Source organism: Gymnodraco acuticeps, unplaced genomic scaffold (genome assembly GCF_902827175.1).
Source record: "Gymnodraco acuticeps unplaced genomic scaffold, fGymAcu1.1, whole genome shotgun sequence".
Lineage (NCBI taxonomy): Eukaryota > Metazoa > Chordata > Actinopteri > Perciformes > Bathydraconidae > Gymnodraco > Gymnodraco acuticeps.
The window spans coordinates 319,940-338,795 of record NW_022992258.1 but is presented as its reverse complement, the minus strand read 5'-3'; the positions used below and the strand labels follow the sequence as shown (position 1 = coordinate 338,795).

The 18,856-nt window shown below is 38.7% G+C and overlaps 1 protein-coding gene across 2 annotated transcripts; it reads left to right on the top strand.

Moving 5' to 3' along the window:
• Nucleotides 1-3,916: 3,916 nt before the first annotated feature.
• mtmr9 (myotubularin related protein 9) lies at nucleotides 3,917-14,422 on the top strand. Of its 2 annotated transcripts, none has more exons than XR_004568152.1 (11): nucleotides 3,917-4,001; nucleotides 4,371-4,560; nucleotides 5,326-5,434; nucleotides 5,530-5,655; nucleotides 5,759-5,932; nucleotides 6,034-6,251; nucleotides 7,223-7,384; nucleotides 7,491-7,633; nucleotides 8,250-8,470; nucleotides 8,862-9,013; nucleotides 12,010-12,149. XR_004568152.1 is itself a non-coding variant. In XM_034206941.1 (11 exons), the coding sequence occupies exons 2-11, from the start codon at nucleotides 4,379-4,381 to the stop codon at nucleotides 12,171-12,173; spliced, it is 1,647 nt and encodes a 548-aa protein (XP_034062832.1). In that variant the 5' UTR covers nucleotides 3,917-4,001; nucleotides 4,371-4,378; the 3' UTR covers nucleotides 12,174-14,422. The 2 variants fall into 2 exon arrangements, 1 of the variants encoding a protein (XP_034062832.1); XM_034206941.1 differs by having other exon boundaries at nucleotides 7,495-7,633; nucleotides 12,010-14,422.
• The last annotated feature ends 4,434 nt before the right edge of the window (nucleotides 14,423-18,856 follow it).

Here is an 18,856-nt window from a genome sequence, read left to right as displayed (position 1 = left end):
CAAGAGAAGAATAATAAACCACAATCTTTTTTTGAGTTCCTAACATTATCAACATGTTCACCTCTGCTGGTCTTGTGAGTAATGACATATCACATTGGAGCGAAATGTCAACACATTACAGAGAGGTAAAGCATGAATAGCTGCAGGCTTCTCTCTCTTGGTGTGAACTGCCAGGGTAAGAAATGCTATTGGACCAGTGAGGAGGAGCCCAGAGCTACATTAAGTCACTTCATTATTTCTCATTGGGTTCATTGGACCAGTTCTCTGGTTTTCACATCAAATCACCCATATGTTTTCTTGTTAAATTACAATACCTTTAACACTCGTTTGGAGCTACACTGAATCTAGTTTTTCTATCAAAATGATTACCGATTTCCTGCAGAAATTACCAACATCTACAAACATGCTATGTCACATCTCTTACTTTCATTTCTATCAAGGGTGGTAAGCAGTGGAAGAGGAAAGAGCTTTGTTTCTTAAATGTTTCAAAAGTCACTGTGAGCAGCAAGACAATAATAAGGGTGTAGCTGTTCCTCCCGGGAAGATACCGGAGGAAAACAATCCTAAAATGTGATCGAATGCACGCAAGATAATTGTTCAGATCAGTTAGGCCTCCTCAATGCCTTCTGTGCAGCACACTTAGATCTAATATCCACAGCATGGGCCTCGCAGCGATGAAAGAAAATCAAATCAGTTGACATCAACTCAAATTATAAAGCACTTTTTAAGCAAGTTGTCACAAACCGCCTTAGAGGGCCACAAACAAACATTAGCAGGGCAAATGCAGAAGCACACATTAGATGAGGCAGGAGTAAAAAAAAAAACCTAAGAGGCTAAAATGAGGAAGATGATCGATACATCCATCCAAAAAACGTTTGTCAATTAAATACATCATTTGTGGGCTAAATAAATACAATAGATTCATTGATTCTTTTAAAAACTTTGGATCATGATATTGCCGGTGTTTAAAATAAGAAAAAAATGAAATGAAAAAGGAAATGAAAATTGAAAAACAGCTGTCATGCTTACAAGGTTTACAGCAGCACGTCTGTGGAAGGCGCTACATGTGCTTCATATTAATGAGAACATCAAAAACATCTATTGGGAGCTTTTTCACAGTATTTTTGAGAAGTGATAAGAGTAGCTGTAAATGTCTCAATAAAAAACTCTTTCTGTGACACAAACAACGCTGAACAAACCTAGCCAAGCTGTAATTTAAATATATACTGTAAACCACAACAAGTACAATCAGTACCATAGCCAATACAGCTCTATTCAAATAAAAATCTGAACAAAAAATAAATGTACTATTTGGAATCAAATCAAATCAAGTTTTATTTATATAACACATTTATAAACGATTTTTGGTCGAGCCAAAGTGCTGTACATATAATAGAAATAGCCTACTTGGAAGATACATAATACCATTTGTGAACACTTGATGGAGCTTTAATTAAAGAAATAAAGGATGTTTCTCAGAGAGCCTACGCAACACATTTTGGAATTAGACTCCAAACCCACATTTATGTCATCTTCCGCGGTGACAGACTTCTCTGATTCACTGGACATGCCCGAAATAACATCGCACTATGTAAGAGAATGAACATTAAGCAAACCATCCACAACAGAAGGTTGAATGAGACATTGTCTCTACAAGAAACATGATGAAAAGCATGGGTGAGTAATGGTTTCGGTGTGTGGGCTCAAGCTGCCAATCCTTAAAATGTGCTGGATGATGTTCCTAAATGCTCGTCAAATATGTCAACATCTGATCTGTGTGATGTAAGCGAGCATTCAAATGTGGAAACTCAGAGATAACATCATGATCAGTGTGACATGTTGTAGTTACTCCACCAGATCTATGAATATACTTTTAATGGAACATGTAGATTCGTGTTGGACAAGATTATTAAGATTTTCCTTGAATTCCTCCAAGGCAGTGAGAGCTGTGAAGAGTTATCTCTAAACATTCATCTGCTGACATGAAAGTTAACATTTTATCACTGAAGCCTTTATAAGTAAATCATCTCCTCCTGCACAGACATATTTGTTTTAGCACCCTGTTAAATAAAACATAGAGGTTGGGTTACTCTATTGTGTCCTGCGTAAGGCTGAAGTGAATATTTGCTATGAAAGCACCTTTTTTTTTTATCAGCGCATCTTCCTTTTTTAAAAAGCCACAGCGAAGCAACTTTTCCTCAGAGGAAGGGCAGCTATTTGGTTTGTAAAGCAACGTCGGGTTTCATTTTCAATTGAGCTCAGGCGTCATCTATTGTGAAGCGCAGACAGGCTGCAACTGAAGCAAATACTGCACTGCTTTGCAATGCATTACTCACACACACACACACACACACACACACACACACACACACACACACACACACACACACACACACACACACACACACACACACACACACACACACACACACACACACACACACACACACACACAGATGTGTCTGAAACAAGCCCAAGCCATCTGCTCTTTTTCTTCTTCTCTCTCCAAAAGTGCTACCCCCTTCAGGGAGTCTCCCATCCAAGGGTTGTGTGAGCGTTAAGATCTCAGCATCCAGGCCTCCTCACTCTGCTAAGAACTACAGACAACATCCTCAGGCAACAACTTTTTTCTCACAAATAAACTCCCAGCTGCTATTAGGGAAGCCGGCTCTCCTATGATCTTCAAATAGACTCAAACTCAATCTTTTTAGGAGTGGGCGTAGCTTTCTATTTTACTTTAGATTAATACAGAAATTACAAGGTAAGTCCTTTTTTCAGGGTACCACACCCTCATCTTCACCAAGCTGTATACTCTGCTATATCCACCAAGGGATTGATGTAACCCCTACACCACCTTTCTGCCTGGAACTGCTTTGTAAAGAGCTGAAAATGGTCTTGTATCATTGGACTGATTTTACAGATATCTTAACATGAGATTTACAGTTAAAATATTTTTGTATCTGACATTTAATGCCGTTTCCCAAGCCATGCAAGGAGGCTTACATCTTTGTAATCTCCCTCTCAGATGTTACCTTCTCCATGCTGCTTTGCAATTGCTGGTCTAGTAACATTGTAAAAATACTGTAATTGGTCATTTGTTGTTTATTCATTTTTGTCTGTGGCCATGATATGTTTGCCTACCAGTGCCCAATCCTTTTATGAACCTGATTTAATTAAATTTGGACTGCCAGGTTTGCTGCTTCCCAATAGTTACCGATAGGTCACTGTCATCATGCGGGCGGCCTGTCTGACCAACCAAGAGCTTTTAAATCATTCAGTTTGCCTGAAGAGTCTGCTTTGATATCTGGGGGGTATTTCTCATGCAGATGAACCGTTCAGATATCCTGGTGTTATTGAATTATGGGGACATTCAGATCAGTCCTTTAACACTATGAATCTCTCAAGATTGTTCAATGTCACCACCTTGTGTCCTTTTTTAATATTGCTAGGGGTTTTAACAGCTGGGGAGGAAAACATGGATGAGCCTAAAATGTAAAAGCAGCTTCATATAAACAACAGAACTTGAGACTTTAGTGCCATGGAGGAAATATGTTGTTCTTCAAATAATTCCATTACATACCTATATTTCCCTTAACAGAGTAACTAAGTACAGCTATTTACTAATCTACGAGATGATTTAATGACAAATACTCAACTCTTTAACTTCAAATTCTATGGGCAATTTAGACTCGACTACCAGGATGAATTGAGTATAACCGTTACATACCTACCTACATACATTGACATTTTGATTTTATTGCATATTTTTGGTCCCATTTAGTCCAGAATTGGGTATATAAACGCGTATTTAACAGTACCGTTGATATCCAAAGTGACTGGGATCCACAAAGTATTATTATTATTATTTTATAAAGAATAATATGGGGATCTGCTACTGTATGCAGATTATCCTGAGTGTCACAAGTCAGTTGTTTCCTGTCGGCTTGTTTATGTGAACGTACCAGTCTCGCCCATTCACAAATATAACGAACGAGATTCAGGTAATTGTGCGATTAATCATTTTATCTTAAACGAAACACGTAAATTGTTTCACTGTACACTGAAAGTGTGTGTAATGTTGTAATTTCGAAGTGAATATAAACATGTCGGACGATGTATACGGTGTGACACAGCTAGCTAGCTAACTAAGGTTAGCCACTTCATTTCCTGAGTCTAGCTAACTTGAGCTAGCTGACATGTTATTGCCGCATTAAATCATGTAATGTTAATGGACTTACATGATGTGTTTATTTAGAAGCAACACAGCTGGGCTAACGTTAGCTTGTCTCAGCAGTAGTGACGTTAACTAATGTCAGTATGCTTTGAAAACCATCATCTTGTTTCTGCTGTGTCTGCTGTCGTTTCTTCAGGTCAGATCATGGAGTTTGCAGAGCTGATTAAGACCCCCAGGGTGGACGGGGTGGTCTTACATCGGCCTTTTATGCCCACTGTGGAGGGAACTCTGTGTTTGACTGGCCATCACCTGATTCTCTCCTCCAGACAGGACAACACAGAAGAGCTGTGGCTGCTTCACTCAAACATTGACTGCATAGAGAAAAGGTGATCTTTTTATAACTGTTTTGGGTATTTTACACCTTTTTCCTAATTTGTAATTCAGGCAATGTAATGCTCACACTAGAGTTTCATTAGTTATGTTAAAAAGACACATGAAAAGGTTTGTGTTGTGCAGTGCATTTTGTATCATTGTTTGACCTCTTTATAACACCATTGTGAACACTCATCTAGGTCACCTGGAAACTATTTTCAGAAAAACATCCGGCTGTGAAAGCACCCCAAAAAAACAATTCAATGCGACTCTGTTATTCCATGCAACAAATAAGGGCATTTCACTGCATTTGTTTTCCTTCTCTTTTAGCGTTATGCTCTACTTTTATCTACTTTTGAAGTGGAAAGAGGATCTGAAACTGCTGTGCCAGAAGTTTCAATCTGAGTGTATCTTGTCACTGCAATGTTGGCGTACACTCGGGTTCCGGTGGTTGAGAGTTGATTTTGTATGAGGGAAAAAGTGCAAGAGATTAAGAATTAAACTTAAGCTGTTAAGAATCTCAAACAAAAAAACTCCTCTATATCCCCAACATAACTATAGGAGCAATTTCAAGGGGCAAACTATAGCGCTGAGGTCTGAGCCTTGGTTGAATTTAGATTGGAGTATTACTTAAAGCACACAAATCTTTAGGTACAGAATAGATTTAAGTTCCAGGAGGAACCCCAACCTCTACAGTGTTTTATTCGGGGACATTTTGTCCTTTTTCGCTTCATTTTGAAGTTCATGTTTTTAATCAAATCTTCCGACTTCCCTATTAGATTTGTAGGGTCTCTGGGAACCATCATAGTCAAATGCAAAGACCTGAGGGTGATCCAGCTCGACATCCCTGGCATGGAGGAGTGTCTCAACATTGCCAACTCTATTGAGGTAAAGAAACACAACGGCAAAATATTCACTTTTACCTTTTTTTGATGTCAATTCTGAATGTGTTCAACTGAAACACATCCTTTACTCCTCTCTAGGCTCTGTCCACGCTTGATATACTCTCCCTGATGTACCCTTTCTTCTACCGGCCCATGTTTGAAGTCATAGAAGACGGCTGGAAGTCATTTCTTCCCCTGGATGCCTTTAAAGATTTGGAGACGATGGTATGGACTTGATTAGTGGCAAACATGTTCACACTTAATATTCTTCAAGTCATCTTTTGTACCCAACATCTGTCTTTTACATTGTCACCATTCCTCTTAACAGACAGATGAGTGGAGACTGAGTGAAGTCAACAAGGACTTCATTGTGTGTCCATCGTACCCTCCTCTGGTGGCAGTGCCCAAAGATATTGATGACGACACGCTGAGGAAAGTAGCTAGCTTCCGTCACGGTGGCCGTTTCCCAGTACTGAGCTACTACCACAAAAAGAATGGCATGGTGAGCACCTGGGGAATTGCGTTTTTATGATTTCTGCTGTGAGAAAAGTGTGGATTTATTTTGGCATGTTTTAGTTTTAATTGTACGGAATCTACTTTCAGGTGATGATGCGTTCAGGGCAGCCTCTGACAGGCACCAACGGGCGGAGGTGTAAGGAAGACGAGAAGCTGATCAATGCCACCCTGCGGCCGGGCAAACGTGGCTACATCATTGATACGCGCACAATTAACGTGGCCCAGCAGGCCAAAGCTCGAGGTGGAGGGATTGAGTCCGAGGCGAACTACCCCCAGTGGAGGAGGATTCACAAGGCGGTCGAAAGGTGAGCGGCAATTAAGGGCTCCATTTGATCCATAAAGTGATGAATAATATTTGTGCAGAGTTCTACAAGCTACTGTGTTTGAATGGAATGTGATACTGACAGGGATGATGTAACAAAGTACGATTATTTAAGTATAACTTTGAGATACTTAAGTAAGTATTTCCATTTCTATTTATGCTACTTAATACTTCTATTCCACTATGCTTTGGAAGCCAGATTTAGATTTTTAGCTTTTACAAAATACACTTTATTAATAAACATAGTATGATATATAAGTAAAGTTAAGATATTCAGCAGCGGTAAATAAAGTAATTAAAATGTGCTGCACTCTCATCAGCTGTGCATTAATGCAGTAATAGTCATAATCCAGTCATTTAATATGATTATGGAATTAGCTATTACCCATAAGGAGTACTTTTACTTGCTTATTTGATATTTTATATACTTTATTAATCCCCGTGGGGAAATTGTTTCTCTGCATTTGACCCATCCTGTGTTAGGAGCCATTTTGAACGGCGCCCGGGGAGCAGTGTAGGGAACGGTGCCTTGCTCAGGGACACCTCGGTAGCACTTGGTCTTGCCTTGGGACTTGAACTGGTGACCTTCCAGTTGCTTAGTTTGTTTGGATGCCAATGCTTTTGTTCTTCTACTTCAAGTAGATTTTGCATGCCGGACTTTAACTTGTAACTCAATATGTCTACAATTTATTTTAAGAATTTAGCTACTTTTCTAAAAATAAATGTGTGTACTAACACCATTGCATACTGATACCATTTGTAAAAATCAAGTTTTTCAACATTCGAAAACTGATATTAAAATATATATTATTTAATCAAAGTTTTTGGTATTCAATATTTCTTTTTTTCAACAGCGATTAAATGAGTCAATAGAAAGACCTTCACTTCAGACCAAACCTCAAAAATAAACATCAGTCATTTATTTGAACTTTGCGACTAATGTTTCATTTGCAGATCTAACGTTCTCCAAGAGAGCCTGATAAAGCTGGTGGAGGCGTGTAACGACCAGTCGCACAGTATGGACCGCTGGCTGAGCAAACTAGAGGCTTCCAACTGGCAGACCCACGTGAAGGAGATCCTCACCACCGCCTGCCTGGCTGCTCAGTGCATCGATAGGTCAGGGAACAATGTTTCATCTGCTTTTTATACTAATAAACCAGTAATATGTTTCACAATAAGTCTTCTTTGTTCATACTGACTCACGTGTGTGTGTGTGTCTCAGGGAGGGGGGCGTCAGTGCTGGTTCACGGCACAGAGGGGGCCGACTCCACCCTGCAGGTCACCTCTTTGGCTCAGATCATCCTGGATCCAGCCTGCAGGACCATCAGAGGCTTCCAGAGCCTAGTGGAGCGAGAGTGGCTCCAGGTACACTCATGGAACCTCCGCCCAAATATTTATCACCTTTATGATGTATTAAAGGTCCCCTATTATACTGTTTTTCATCAATATGTTATAGGTCTCAGATGTATACAAACATGTCTCTGAACTGTTTGGCTCAAAACACCAAACAGTTTCAGCCCTGTTTCAAAAGTGCTGATTCTCTGTCTTTTACTTTAGATGAAAATAAGTGCCAAAAATCGTTATGACATCATAAAGTGGCCAAAATCTGATCAGCTCCTTTTCAGACAGGTTTTTATATAAATGGATAAGGACAAAAAGAGAGAGAATCTTTTTTCCTGAAATTTCCAGAATCTCTTTACACAGAGGGGGACACATGTTGATGTATAAAAGATGTGAAAAAGTGGATTTTGCATAATAGGTGATCTTTAAATTACTGAGATTTATAAGGAAAGTCATCTTAAATGCTTGAAAATACACACCGTTCTTATATACAAATTGTTATTCATACAACGGTTATACAATAAACAATATGGGCACAAATAGGGTTACAGAAACATTTGCACCTTAATCAAGTAAGCATTTTGGGTGTGGTCTTTGCACCCCTTCTCCTCACCTCTAACCTATTTACTGTCCGTCCCAGGCGGGTCACCCGTTCCAGCAGCGCTGCGCTCAGTCGGCCTACTCCAACAGCAAGCCACGCCAGGAGGCTCCGGTGTTCCTGCTCTTCCTGGACTGCGTGTGGCAGATCCTGCGCCAGTTTCCGTGCTCATTCGAATTCAGCGAGAGCTTCCTGGTGCTGGTGTTCGAACACTCTTATGCCTCTCAGTTTGGCACCTTCCTGGGCAACAGCACGGCTGAGAGGTGAGTCTGGAGTCTGGTGAGGTTGCTCCACCAGCTTACGTCGGCCATTAGCTTATTGATTTTGTTTTGCCAGGTACACGTATGCCTTATTTAATGCTAGACCTGAAAATGTATAAAAAGTGTCCATAAAGCTTTTTGCAGTATGTTTGTAAAGTGTGGTTTCACTTAATTTCATGTAACAAAGCATCACATATTTTATGTAGCCTTTATTCCATATTATGGATCTCTAAGCAGCTACACAGTTGTGGATTATGTGACTTTTGTTCCTTGTAATATCTTGTTCCTTTTAAGATATTTAACTTTTTCATCGCGGAATATGTAATTGTACAGATTTCAAGCCCAGTTTTTACAATCTGTTGCAACACCTAACATCCTCTCATCCTTTCCATAGAGCCAAACTGTCTCTGCCTGAGAAGACCGTGTCCCTCTGGTCCTGGGTGAACCGGCCCCAGGAGCTGGAGCGTCTGACCAACCCGCTCTACGAGGCCAACAGCCTGGTCATCTGGCCCTCTGTGGCCCCCCAGAGCCTGCTGCTGTGGGAAGGTAGGAGACAGATACCCCAATATATCACAGATCTTAACATTGTTTACAGTTAGTGTGAATACAGCTGGGAAAAACTACAGATAATCTGCCCTAAATTCTCCTTAGTCTCATCTATGATTACTTTTTTCCCCTCAGGCAGGCCTTCTGTAATCCCACCACAAGGGAGAGCTATTGGTTTCACCCTAGTCGATGGTTTCACCACTGTTACATGCTGCAGCATACATACATGTCCCATTTACTTTGGGCCCTATGTTGAAGACATAATTACAGCTGTGCAAATATTTTTATGTTAATGGCAGATTTGTCAAAGCAACAATAAACAGTGTTTAAGTTTTGTTTTTTTTGGGACGTTTTCAATTTATGTAACTTATACATAGAGAATAATAATAGATACAAAAATCACTACTTTTGAAGAAGTGAAAACCAAAGCAAGCTTAGCTGCTTAAAAAAAAGTAGGCAATATGGTATGTTATTGTATATCATTATCATATACAACCATATCCAAAAGTCACAAAGGAAATCCACACTGCTGTACAAACTTAACATTCATAATCTTTTTTACCGTATTACCGATTTTCATTTTCTTTTCAAAAACGTAAACAAATAACAAATTATTGTTATTAATATTAGAGTTTTCAATCTTGTAAATTCTTCTTAGTTTTTTTGTATAATACTTATCCAATTAGATGACCTTCCGACTCACCACTCCCTCTCTGGATATTAATATTTAATATTGTTCAGCACACAGGTATAATAAAATAAGTAAATGTTTTTAGTCTGAAATACTGTGCGAGCTGTTTTTAACCTTCCAGCAGTGAACATCCACCTTGGCTCCTGAACTATCACATGTGGCATGTGGCCTTTTGGCTCACATGACCCTCTCGTTTGGCTCTCGAGACCTTAACATTTTGGACATTGCTCAGATAGCTTCGCAGGCACCTCGTTGACGTGTTTGCCCGCCATGTTTGTCTTATTATAGGTCGCACAGAAGGTGTCCTCACTGGCACCTGAGCAGTTGCGTTTTACTACAAGTTAGCAGTGAGCATTCATGTGCATGCTAATTTTAGTTCTGTGGCACACCTCTATATTTTGTCCTCAAACAAAACAACAATGTCAACTTATTTTTGTTTTATTTGAGGGACAGGTTTTTGGTTTATGCTCTGAACTTCATTTCAATTATGCAAAATACTTTTGCCACCTTTTTAATTAAAATAAATGTTGTGTTTCAATGCACCAAATGATGGAGCCAGCAGTGAAACAGTGAGGTTTCATTATGCTTCTGCGTGGGCGAAGTGTATGCATATACTGCTCTTTTCTCTCTTAGTGCCCTTAAGCCTTAAACTAACCTCCATACAAAACACAGTGAGAATGAGATTATATCACGCCGCTTGTTCATCCTACACTCATTACAGATTTCACTTATTGTAAGTCGCTTTGGATAAAAGCGTCAGCTAAATGTAATGTAATGTAATGTAATTTCAGATTTGTTTCTAGTGATTTATGGTCGACTTGAGTATCCACTGCTTTCCCAACATGTCATGAATTCTGGGATATTCAATGAATCCATTACACACAACACACATTTAAAAAAAGTCTGAATAAGTTAGTATCATTGCTTTCTAAGTTGCTTTATTTAAGATGGACAGTGGAAGTTCCTAAAGGATGGAGATGTCTCAAGTATAGCTAACAATCGGCAACTCACACCAAAAACAGTCTTGATGAATAAATAGCCCGACAGGTAAAACGAAAGCGCTTTTTTTATTTTTATTTCGCGGAACTGTCCCTATAGTGAGCTTTAGTTTAGAATGTGATAGGGGTTTTCCAAACACAAACTTAATGATTACCTTTTCTTTGGAACTTCAAAGGGATTACGTAGATTACAATAATTGTGGGTTCAGTTAAATTAACTCCAAAAAGTCCCAGTGCAGTCTATTTTCAATTTGCTGACTCATCAGCTCAAAGCAGACACCATTCATAAAGAATAGCAGTGTGGGGGGGGGGGGGTGTATGAAAGAGGAGGGGTTACTAGGTTCAGGCGAACCTGTTGGAGGGGCCCCCTTTCTGCTTAAAGCCTCAGCCCCTGATTCTATATGAAGTATGAGAACAACTCAAGCACGTGAAATTCAACAGACACCCGGCTTATGTGAGCCTTTGAGAGTGACGCACACTCAGGGGCCAACCAAAAAGCCCCCATGGACGTCCATATCTGTAGCTCTTCTAGTTGACACAAAGAGGGACTGGAGCTATGATTAGATGTGTCGTCCATGTTGGCTCACTGTCGTGTCTTTGCCTAGCATTTCAGAAACAGGGATGGTTAAATCATTTCAGTAATGTTTGTTCCAGAAATGTACACATTGAGCTCCAGTACCCTGCCCCAATTTCATGTTATAATATGTGTATTCTACTTCTACTAATCTGGAATCTAATCCACCAGTCAAACAATTGAGACAAATACTTTTCTTTTCTATTTTTACAAAATTTAAATGAATAAAATGACAAAATTATTCGCAAAAATAAGTGATTTCTTAGCCATATGGATTCACAGTGAGTTTTACACTATTTGACGATCATCTATTTTGACAGCAAAGGAGTTCTTGGATTTCATCATTTCACAACATTTCCTGCAAACTTGACTCAACATGAAAGCTCTATTTATTGCACTTCTAGAAAAGCTATTGTGACATGATTTGATTTCAATGGATACAGTTTCATAAAGATATCAGGATGTTCCCTCTAGTTAAGACATGCTTCCAGCATACTACAGCATTTTGAGCATTTTGTGTTTATTATTCTCGGTTCAATAATGCTAAACTATGATGGTAAATGGTTCTGTATCCATCTAACTCAAAGCACTCAAATAGCCGCTAGCAAAACTGTAGACTCGTAGTGTTGTTTGAGCATTACAGGGAAAAGAGACACCACTTCCTTGTTATACATGTTGTACTTTATAAATACTTCATAGATAATTCACTGTGCTCTCATTTCTTGTGTCGCAGGAGTGTTTCTTCGTTGGAACCGCTCCTCCAAGTGTTTGGACGAGGCCTATGAGGAGATGGTTCATATCATTGAATACAACAAGGAGCTCCAGAACAAAGTGAACAGCTTGCGCAGGCAGCTGGCCCAGCTGGAGACGGAGGACCCTCTGCTGCAGACGCCTTAGAGAGGAGGAGAGAGGGAGGGAGGGAGGGAGGGGAGAGGAGCGAGAAGGGAGAACGAGGTAGAAAATGTGAAAATATAACTAAACAGATAACAGGCCATTATTTTCACATGTTTGAGAGTATACAAGTCAAACCATTATATCTAGGAGAATGTGTGCATGATTGATGATGGCACATTTTGGTTTCCTAACAGATGAAAAATGTAAAGGAATGGCCTTAAACACAAATTAAGATTTTCCACTCGTGCAATAATCTTATGTCACCCAGTTTACATAACGGAATAGACTGAAATAGTGCCCTAAAGCATTACATTCATAAAGCGTCAATTTAACGCTAATTTAACCATGTATTGTCATTTAAGTTAAGCCGGAGTGAGACACAGAAACAAAAATCACATAATCTCAGAGTCCCCTTAAATAAATTGAAACAATTAGTCTATAAACCAATCAGTCAATCATCCAAAAAATAATTGAAAGCTGTTAAGTTATAAAAAAATAAACATTTCAGTAATATTTGAAGACAATACGGCAAACATTTCCTGGTTACACTTTCTAAAATGTCCGAATTCGCTGCTTTTCCATGTCATGAATCACTGTAAATGTATTATCCGTCGGTCAGGCAATTAGAAGTCATCTTGAGGTCTTGGACATTTGTAAAGGCATATTTGTTTCCCTTTTTGGCATCTCATTACCTAAATGATTTAAAAACATAGTAAGATTAATGACAATGAAACTACCTTCACTGAAGAATTAGTGCACAGCTGTGTGTGCAGAAAATAACTGATCATTCCGAGGAATTTCTGGGCATTGTTGTTGTTCATTAATTTACTACAGGGTACTCGTTTTCACCAAACATCCTGCTGAATGTATATTCCACTAAAGCACTGCAGAGTAACTATGGCAACATATAGGGTGCTATAAGACGGCATGTGACTGCTGCACGATGAGATGATATAATAAGCGTAGGAAGGGTCAGCGCCTACTCTACTGTATGTTAATAAGGATCTGACCAAAATATCTTGTGTAGTTATATGGTCATTACGTGACATTCCAGTGAGGAGCACAGCTGGAGGCATTGAGAAAGACTTATTTAACACAAGCTTATACACATTTAGCATTTTTTCAAACTGTGTAATATTAGTCAAATGTGTTTGACATTGATGCAGAAATGAAAGGTCTTGTTGCCACAGTGATGCTGGCCATGTTGGTCAAATGAATATAAGCAAGACTTAACAGAGCTGATGGAGGTTTAAAATATTATTTTAATTTCATATATCACTTTAAAGACCAATCTACATTTTGGTTATTGAAGTTATGTTGTAATTGTTGCTTTCAAGTACATTCTCAAACTAAAAGCGTATCAGCTGTTTTTAGTTCATAACTAATGTCATTTGTGTTAAAGGCCTCATCAATAATTAGGAAAATATAATATATTTCTTGTAATGAGCATACTTTTTGTTGTCAGCTTGTCAGTACCAGTTGAACACATTAGAAAGTATATGTATTTTTATTATAATACATTACAAAAAAACATGCCAATATATCTAAATGATGTCAAACTGTAGCAGATATCAAGGCTTTATCCAAGTGATCATTTTCTCAACAAATAATTTGTGTCTGCAAAGTTACATTACAGCTCGTCTTTCAATGCTGCCCATGGGTGAAGGTAGCCTCCTTAGCATTAGACTAAGAAGAAAGCTTTTTGCTGCACTTTAAATACAAAAAATGGCTGTTCTTAGGTTACAAATCCACAGTGGTTGGCCAACTGTGTTTGTTTTGCCAGTAAGATATATATTTTTCTCTGCTGGTGGTCATCTCATCTTCATACTTTTCATCTATTTTGCTTTAAGAATGATTTTATATTCACACTAAACACAACCGATTCCAGCCACTACATTAAGCTGCTTTGTAAAGGGAACGTTGTTTAAAGCTGCATGTTTTCCTTCTGCCAGAAACAGAGAACACCTTCCATTGCTTTGGTGTGTATGAGTGGAACCATTAAGTCAAGCTAATGGTTAGATTTACACGTTTACACATTTCCTATGCTTGCCAATGTGAATAATGTTATTGTTTATTGATTGTAGCTTTGCAACTAAACTCTACTGTGTTTGTGCAATGCCTTACTGCTAAATCAGAACAAAAAATAAGTAATTGTATTACTGCTGATCAGTTGTTTGTAAAACTATATTATTGTTTAAAAGATTAAATGTTTTTTTCAAGTTTTCAAGCCATTAAACATTATAGCTCAACAACATGTTTGATTATTTTATTATTGAAGTATTTTTACTATATTTGTGCTTAGTTAGCAAGTGGAACATTTAGCAGCAATTGAACTTAGATATACCTTAATCATTACAACTCTATATGGTGACTAAATGACGTTTTATTGGTCAAATACAGGGGCGGTTCTAGGGGGGGGCAGTGCCCCCCTAACACTGACCTCTGACCCCCCTAACACTGACCTGTGGCCCCCCTAACAATGAAAAGTTTTTTTTTTTTTTTTTTTTAAATGTATATTTTCTGGTACTCGGTTTGCCAAAAACCGCAGGATTTTGTTGCTGTAATGTGAGATTGTGCAGACACCCTTATGTAAAGTAGAGATGTAACTGTTCATTGCCTTTATTTTTTATATAAATATGGTGTTAGTGCAAACATTGCACTAGGGCTGTGCGATTATGGCAAAAATCATAATCACGATTATTTGGGTCAATAATTGATATCACGATTATTTTGACGATTATTCATTGACCATTTATTGAACTTTAAAACAAATAATATTTTACCAATAAACAAGATCAATAAATGTGTTGGAGCGCACTTCCAAAACCATACTAAACATATATTAATATGATAAATAAAAAAAAATTAGAAAAAATAAATGAAATCAAACATGTTGCAGTGCACTGTCACAACCTACTGAAAACTCCTTAACATATAGCCAACATTTTGGTAAAACATATTCAACATATTCCACTCAGTTAAACGTTGAAGGCTGGCCAACCGTCATGGTCCAGAAGTAACAGGAAATAAATGTTGAACTACAATTTAAGACCAAATAAAAATGTTTTGGCCACCATGACAAATGCTGGTAGGGCTGCTCATGTCATCTCTTAAAGATTTTTTGCAAGAAACACCAGCCTGTTTACATGGTCTGGTTTCAGAGATGAGCGCAGGCAGGTGACAATATTGCCACCTGTACTGAAGACCCTCTCTGAAGAGGAACTTGTGGCAGTGCTGTCACATATGACACAGGACAAAAGGAAAGACTCTGAACCCTTTCTTTGCCATTATATAAAAATAGTGTTGCTACAAAAGTGTAAATGAGGCTTACTAATAAGACAACTCAGATCTGAAGCTACACAGTAATCTGCTGCAACAGTGCAATAAAAAAGACAACATTAATATAATCAAACCCATTTTTTGTTGCATTTTATTAGAGTATAAAAAGAAATGCCTTTAAAATAGGATGCAAGCAACACTAGTTTCTGAACTGATAACAGACTATAATCAATTTAAACAGAACAGATCTTAATGTTTGCATTCTTATACCATTTTGTACAATAATTATCATGAATAAGTTCAAACAAACTAAAACTTACAGCAGATTAATAACGGTATCTAAATTGAGTTTTTATTATATCAAAAACCTGTTGAAATGCTACTGTTATTTTTACTGTCCCACAAAAGCGTGTCGCAGCCTCCAGGAAAGCTTCTTTCATAACTTCGCCGTCTTTGAAAGACTTCATGTGTTTCGCAAGAACGTGACTGACACGATAAGATGCTATGGTAGCAGCCTTGCTCTTGTTGTTGGGCCTGGTGGAAATGGACTGCTGTGCATTTAGCTGTCCTTTCAGGCCCCTCCCCTTTTGGGAGCGTAGGGCAGAATTAGGAGGGAATTCCGTCTCGTAGCGATTGTGCACTGTTTTGAAATGTCGCTCCTAAATTACCCTTCTTCGATAAAGCCATCATTCGATGAGACAGATGGACTTTGAATTGGAATAGATACAAAAATAATGATCCTCCCACTCGGAGGGAAAATTATATATTTTGGGCTTTTTTGCTTCTGCCATAATTGCGGTCTTGTGTGTGTGCGGACTGTCACTCCTGTTGACCATCCATGCTGTTGACACGGACAACGTCAGCGAACTAGTGCACTGCTCACCAGCCACGCCCCGACACATGGGTGAGGCCGGCCAATCACAAAGCTTTGATGCGTTCAAGTGCATTATTCTGGCACGGGAACATTATGTTATAGGACATTAACGATAAAACAGAATATTGTTGTTCTATTTTTAGACACATCTCACGATCGACTGGGAATCTCCCCGCGACCCTTATTTTTAACTAGTTGCTGCTCTTGTTCTGACATCTTCGCTCGCGCTGAACACTCACAACACATGTCACTCCCACGTGGCCGAGTGGGCTTTTAGGGAGGGGCGAAAGCGCACCCAGCAAAATAATCGTATTTAGTCAATTATGCTGTTTTCCTAATCGTCGCAAGCCATAATCGTAATCGCGATTAAAATACGATTAATTGCACAGCCCTACATTGCACTATAACTTAAGCTGAAGCTAACAGTAATAACTATAAGATCTATCTGAAATAAATAAGTGTACTGAAACAAATACCAATAACTGTATTGCATTGTTTTCTTATGCGCAATTACTTCATACTGTCTAGTTCTCTTTTTCGCCCTGCATTTATTGTGCCCCCCTCAGAAAATAACTGGCCCCCCCAGTCAAATTGGTCTAGAACCGCCACTGGTCAAATACCAAACACTACAGCATTTTTACATAACATATCTATTAAATGTCTCATTCTATTCCCCTGCTTAGTGTCACGTGCAGTTCCAATGTATTGGCAGGTCACTTTCCCCTTGTGGCTCGTCCAAAGATTAGTAAACAGCAACCCACCTCCCTCACAAAATATGTTGCCATGCTCTGCCTGCAGAATAAATAGCCCCGGATCAGCTGACTGACGGAGGCATGTGATGGCTGCCAGTGTTTACAATGCTTACGTACAACCATCACTCTTCTCCTTATTGATGTGGCCTTGGGTTTGTTGCCCACTAATTTAAAGGACGACAGTAGGCTATGTACTATCACTCGGGTATCAAGTGGAAATCTTGTATCTTTGCTAACCAGATATTCTCAGCCAGGGTTAGACATGGTTTATTAGTACACTACAGTAGAAAAAAAGGTGTAATCTCCCAGTTATCAGTTTTTCTTAATATGTCAGTGATTTTTGAAAATAGAAGCAATCTTATTTGAAGAAAACCTGGTTTTGATTTTAGCGCCAGTATATCAGTTTACATATTGACTTGTTTTCCCGCTCAGTGATTACAGGCGTGGGTGTGTGCACTCGTCGACCACTCACAGACGAGTACAGATTTAAAGCCATCCTTTACTCGCCCTGCTCAGATGTTGTCAACAATTTGTCCCTCTCCTATCTACTGCAAACAAACGTCAATGTCAGACACACTGTCTGCACGTCATATCTTTCCCCTGATAAACATGAATATTGATGATTCTGTTAAAAAAATAAAAGAGTTTAGCTTTACGTGTATTGCAGCTATGTTTGTTTAACATATTGACTATAGACGTCGACATGTGAACTAATTTTGTCCTACTTGCTGTTACCGTCCTGCTGCTTTCAAGGACATGCGCTTCTGCTGTAGGCTACTATAGTGAGGTTTTGCTTAGACTACAGCGGACATAGAGGTATAATAATCACTTTCAAACCAACAAAACTTCACTTTAAATTCAAAATCCCAAAGTTATATCTCAGGCTTTGTTAAAGCAATTGTACAATGTTTCATAATCTTCATTTATGCAAGTTTAACATATTGCCATTTGGGAGTAGAATTAATGTCCAGCTCCAAGTGGAAAATAGGGTAAACTTGAAATGTATATAGTTTTACCTACATTTGGATACACATACGTACTATTGTATGGGATAGTGGTGGTCTAATGGATAGTGAGGTGGGGTGAAGATCGGAAGGTTGTGAGTTCAAATCCACTAGTGTGCCCTTGAGTAAGGCACTTAGCCCTTAGCATAGCTGTGGGAACATGTTTCAAATGGGGGGTGCTGTGGGGATGACACCAGGGCCGGTTTTGACCAATTTGCTGCCCTAGGCAAGATTTTAGCTGGCAATGAAAAACCTCTACAAAAGACCACTACACTACAAACAGAGAAACGTATTGACATGGTGGACAGCTTATATAAAAAGGCTTCAAATGTATTTAGTATTGCATGAACATGTTTTAATTGGGGGGTGGACTTCACATCCTCTAGGGGGGTCCGGGGGTGCCCCGGGAAGATTTGTTTTAACATTTTAAAGTAAAATGCTTCAATCTGGTGCACTTTGAGCACACAATTACTAGAGACTGATCTAGGGGATACAACTCTAAAACACCCATATGAAAAAGATCGGTTTGCATTTTAATAATCAAATAAGTATGTGAACATAACCGATAACCTACCATAGCCAATAACAAATACATGTAGGCTAACTTGTTTTATTTTTGTGGATCATTTATATCTTATTTTATCAGTTAACATTTATTTATTTTACATATTTTTAAATCTCTTCAGTTTTAAACGATATGTTTGGTTTACTGAGTATACATTGGAATGATTTCAAACCTGTTTTATCCCAATAATTATAAAGGAGTGCCTTGGAAAT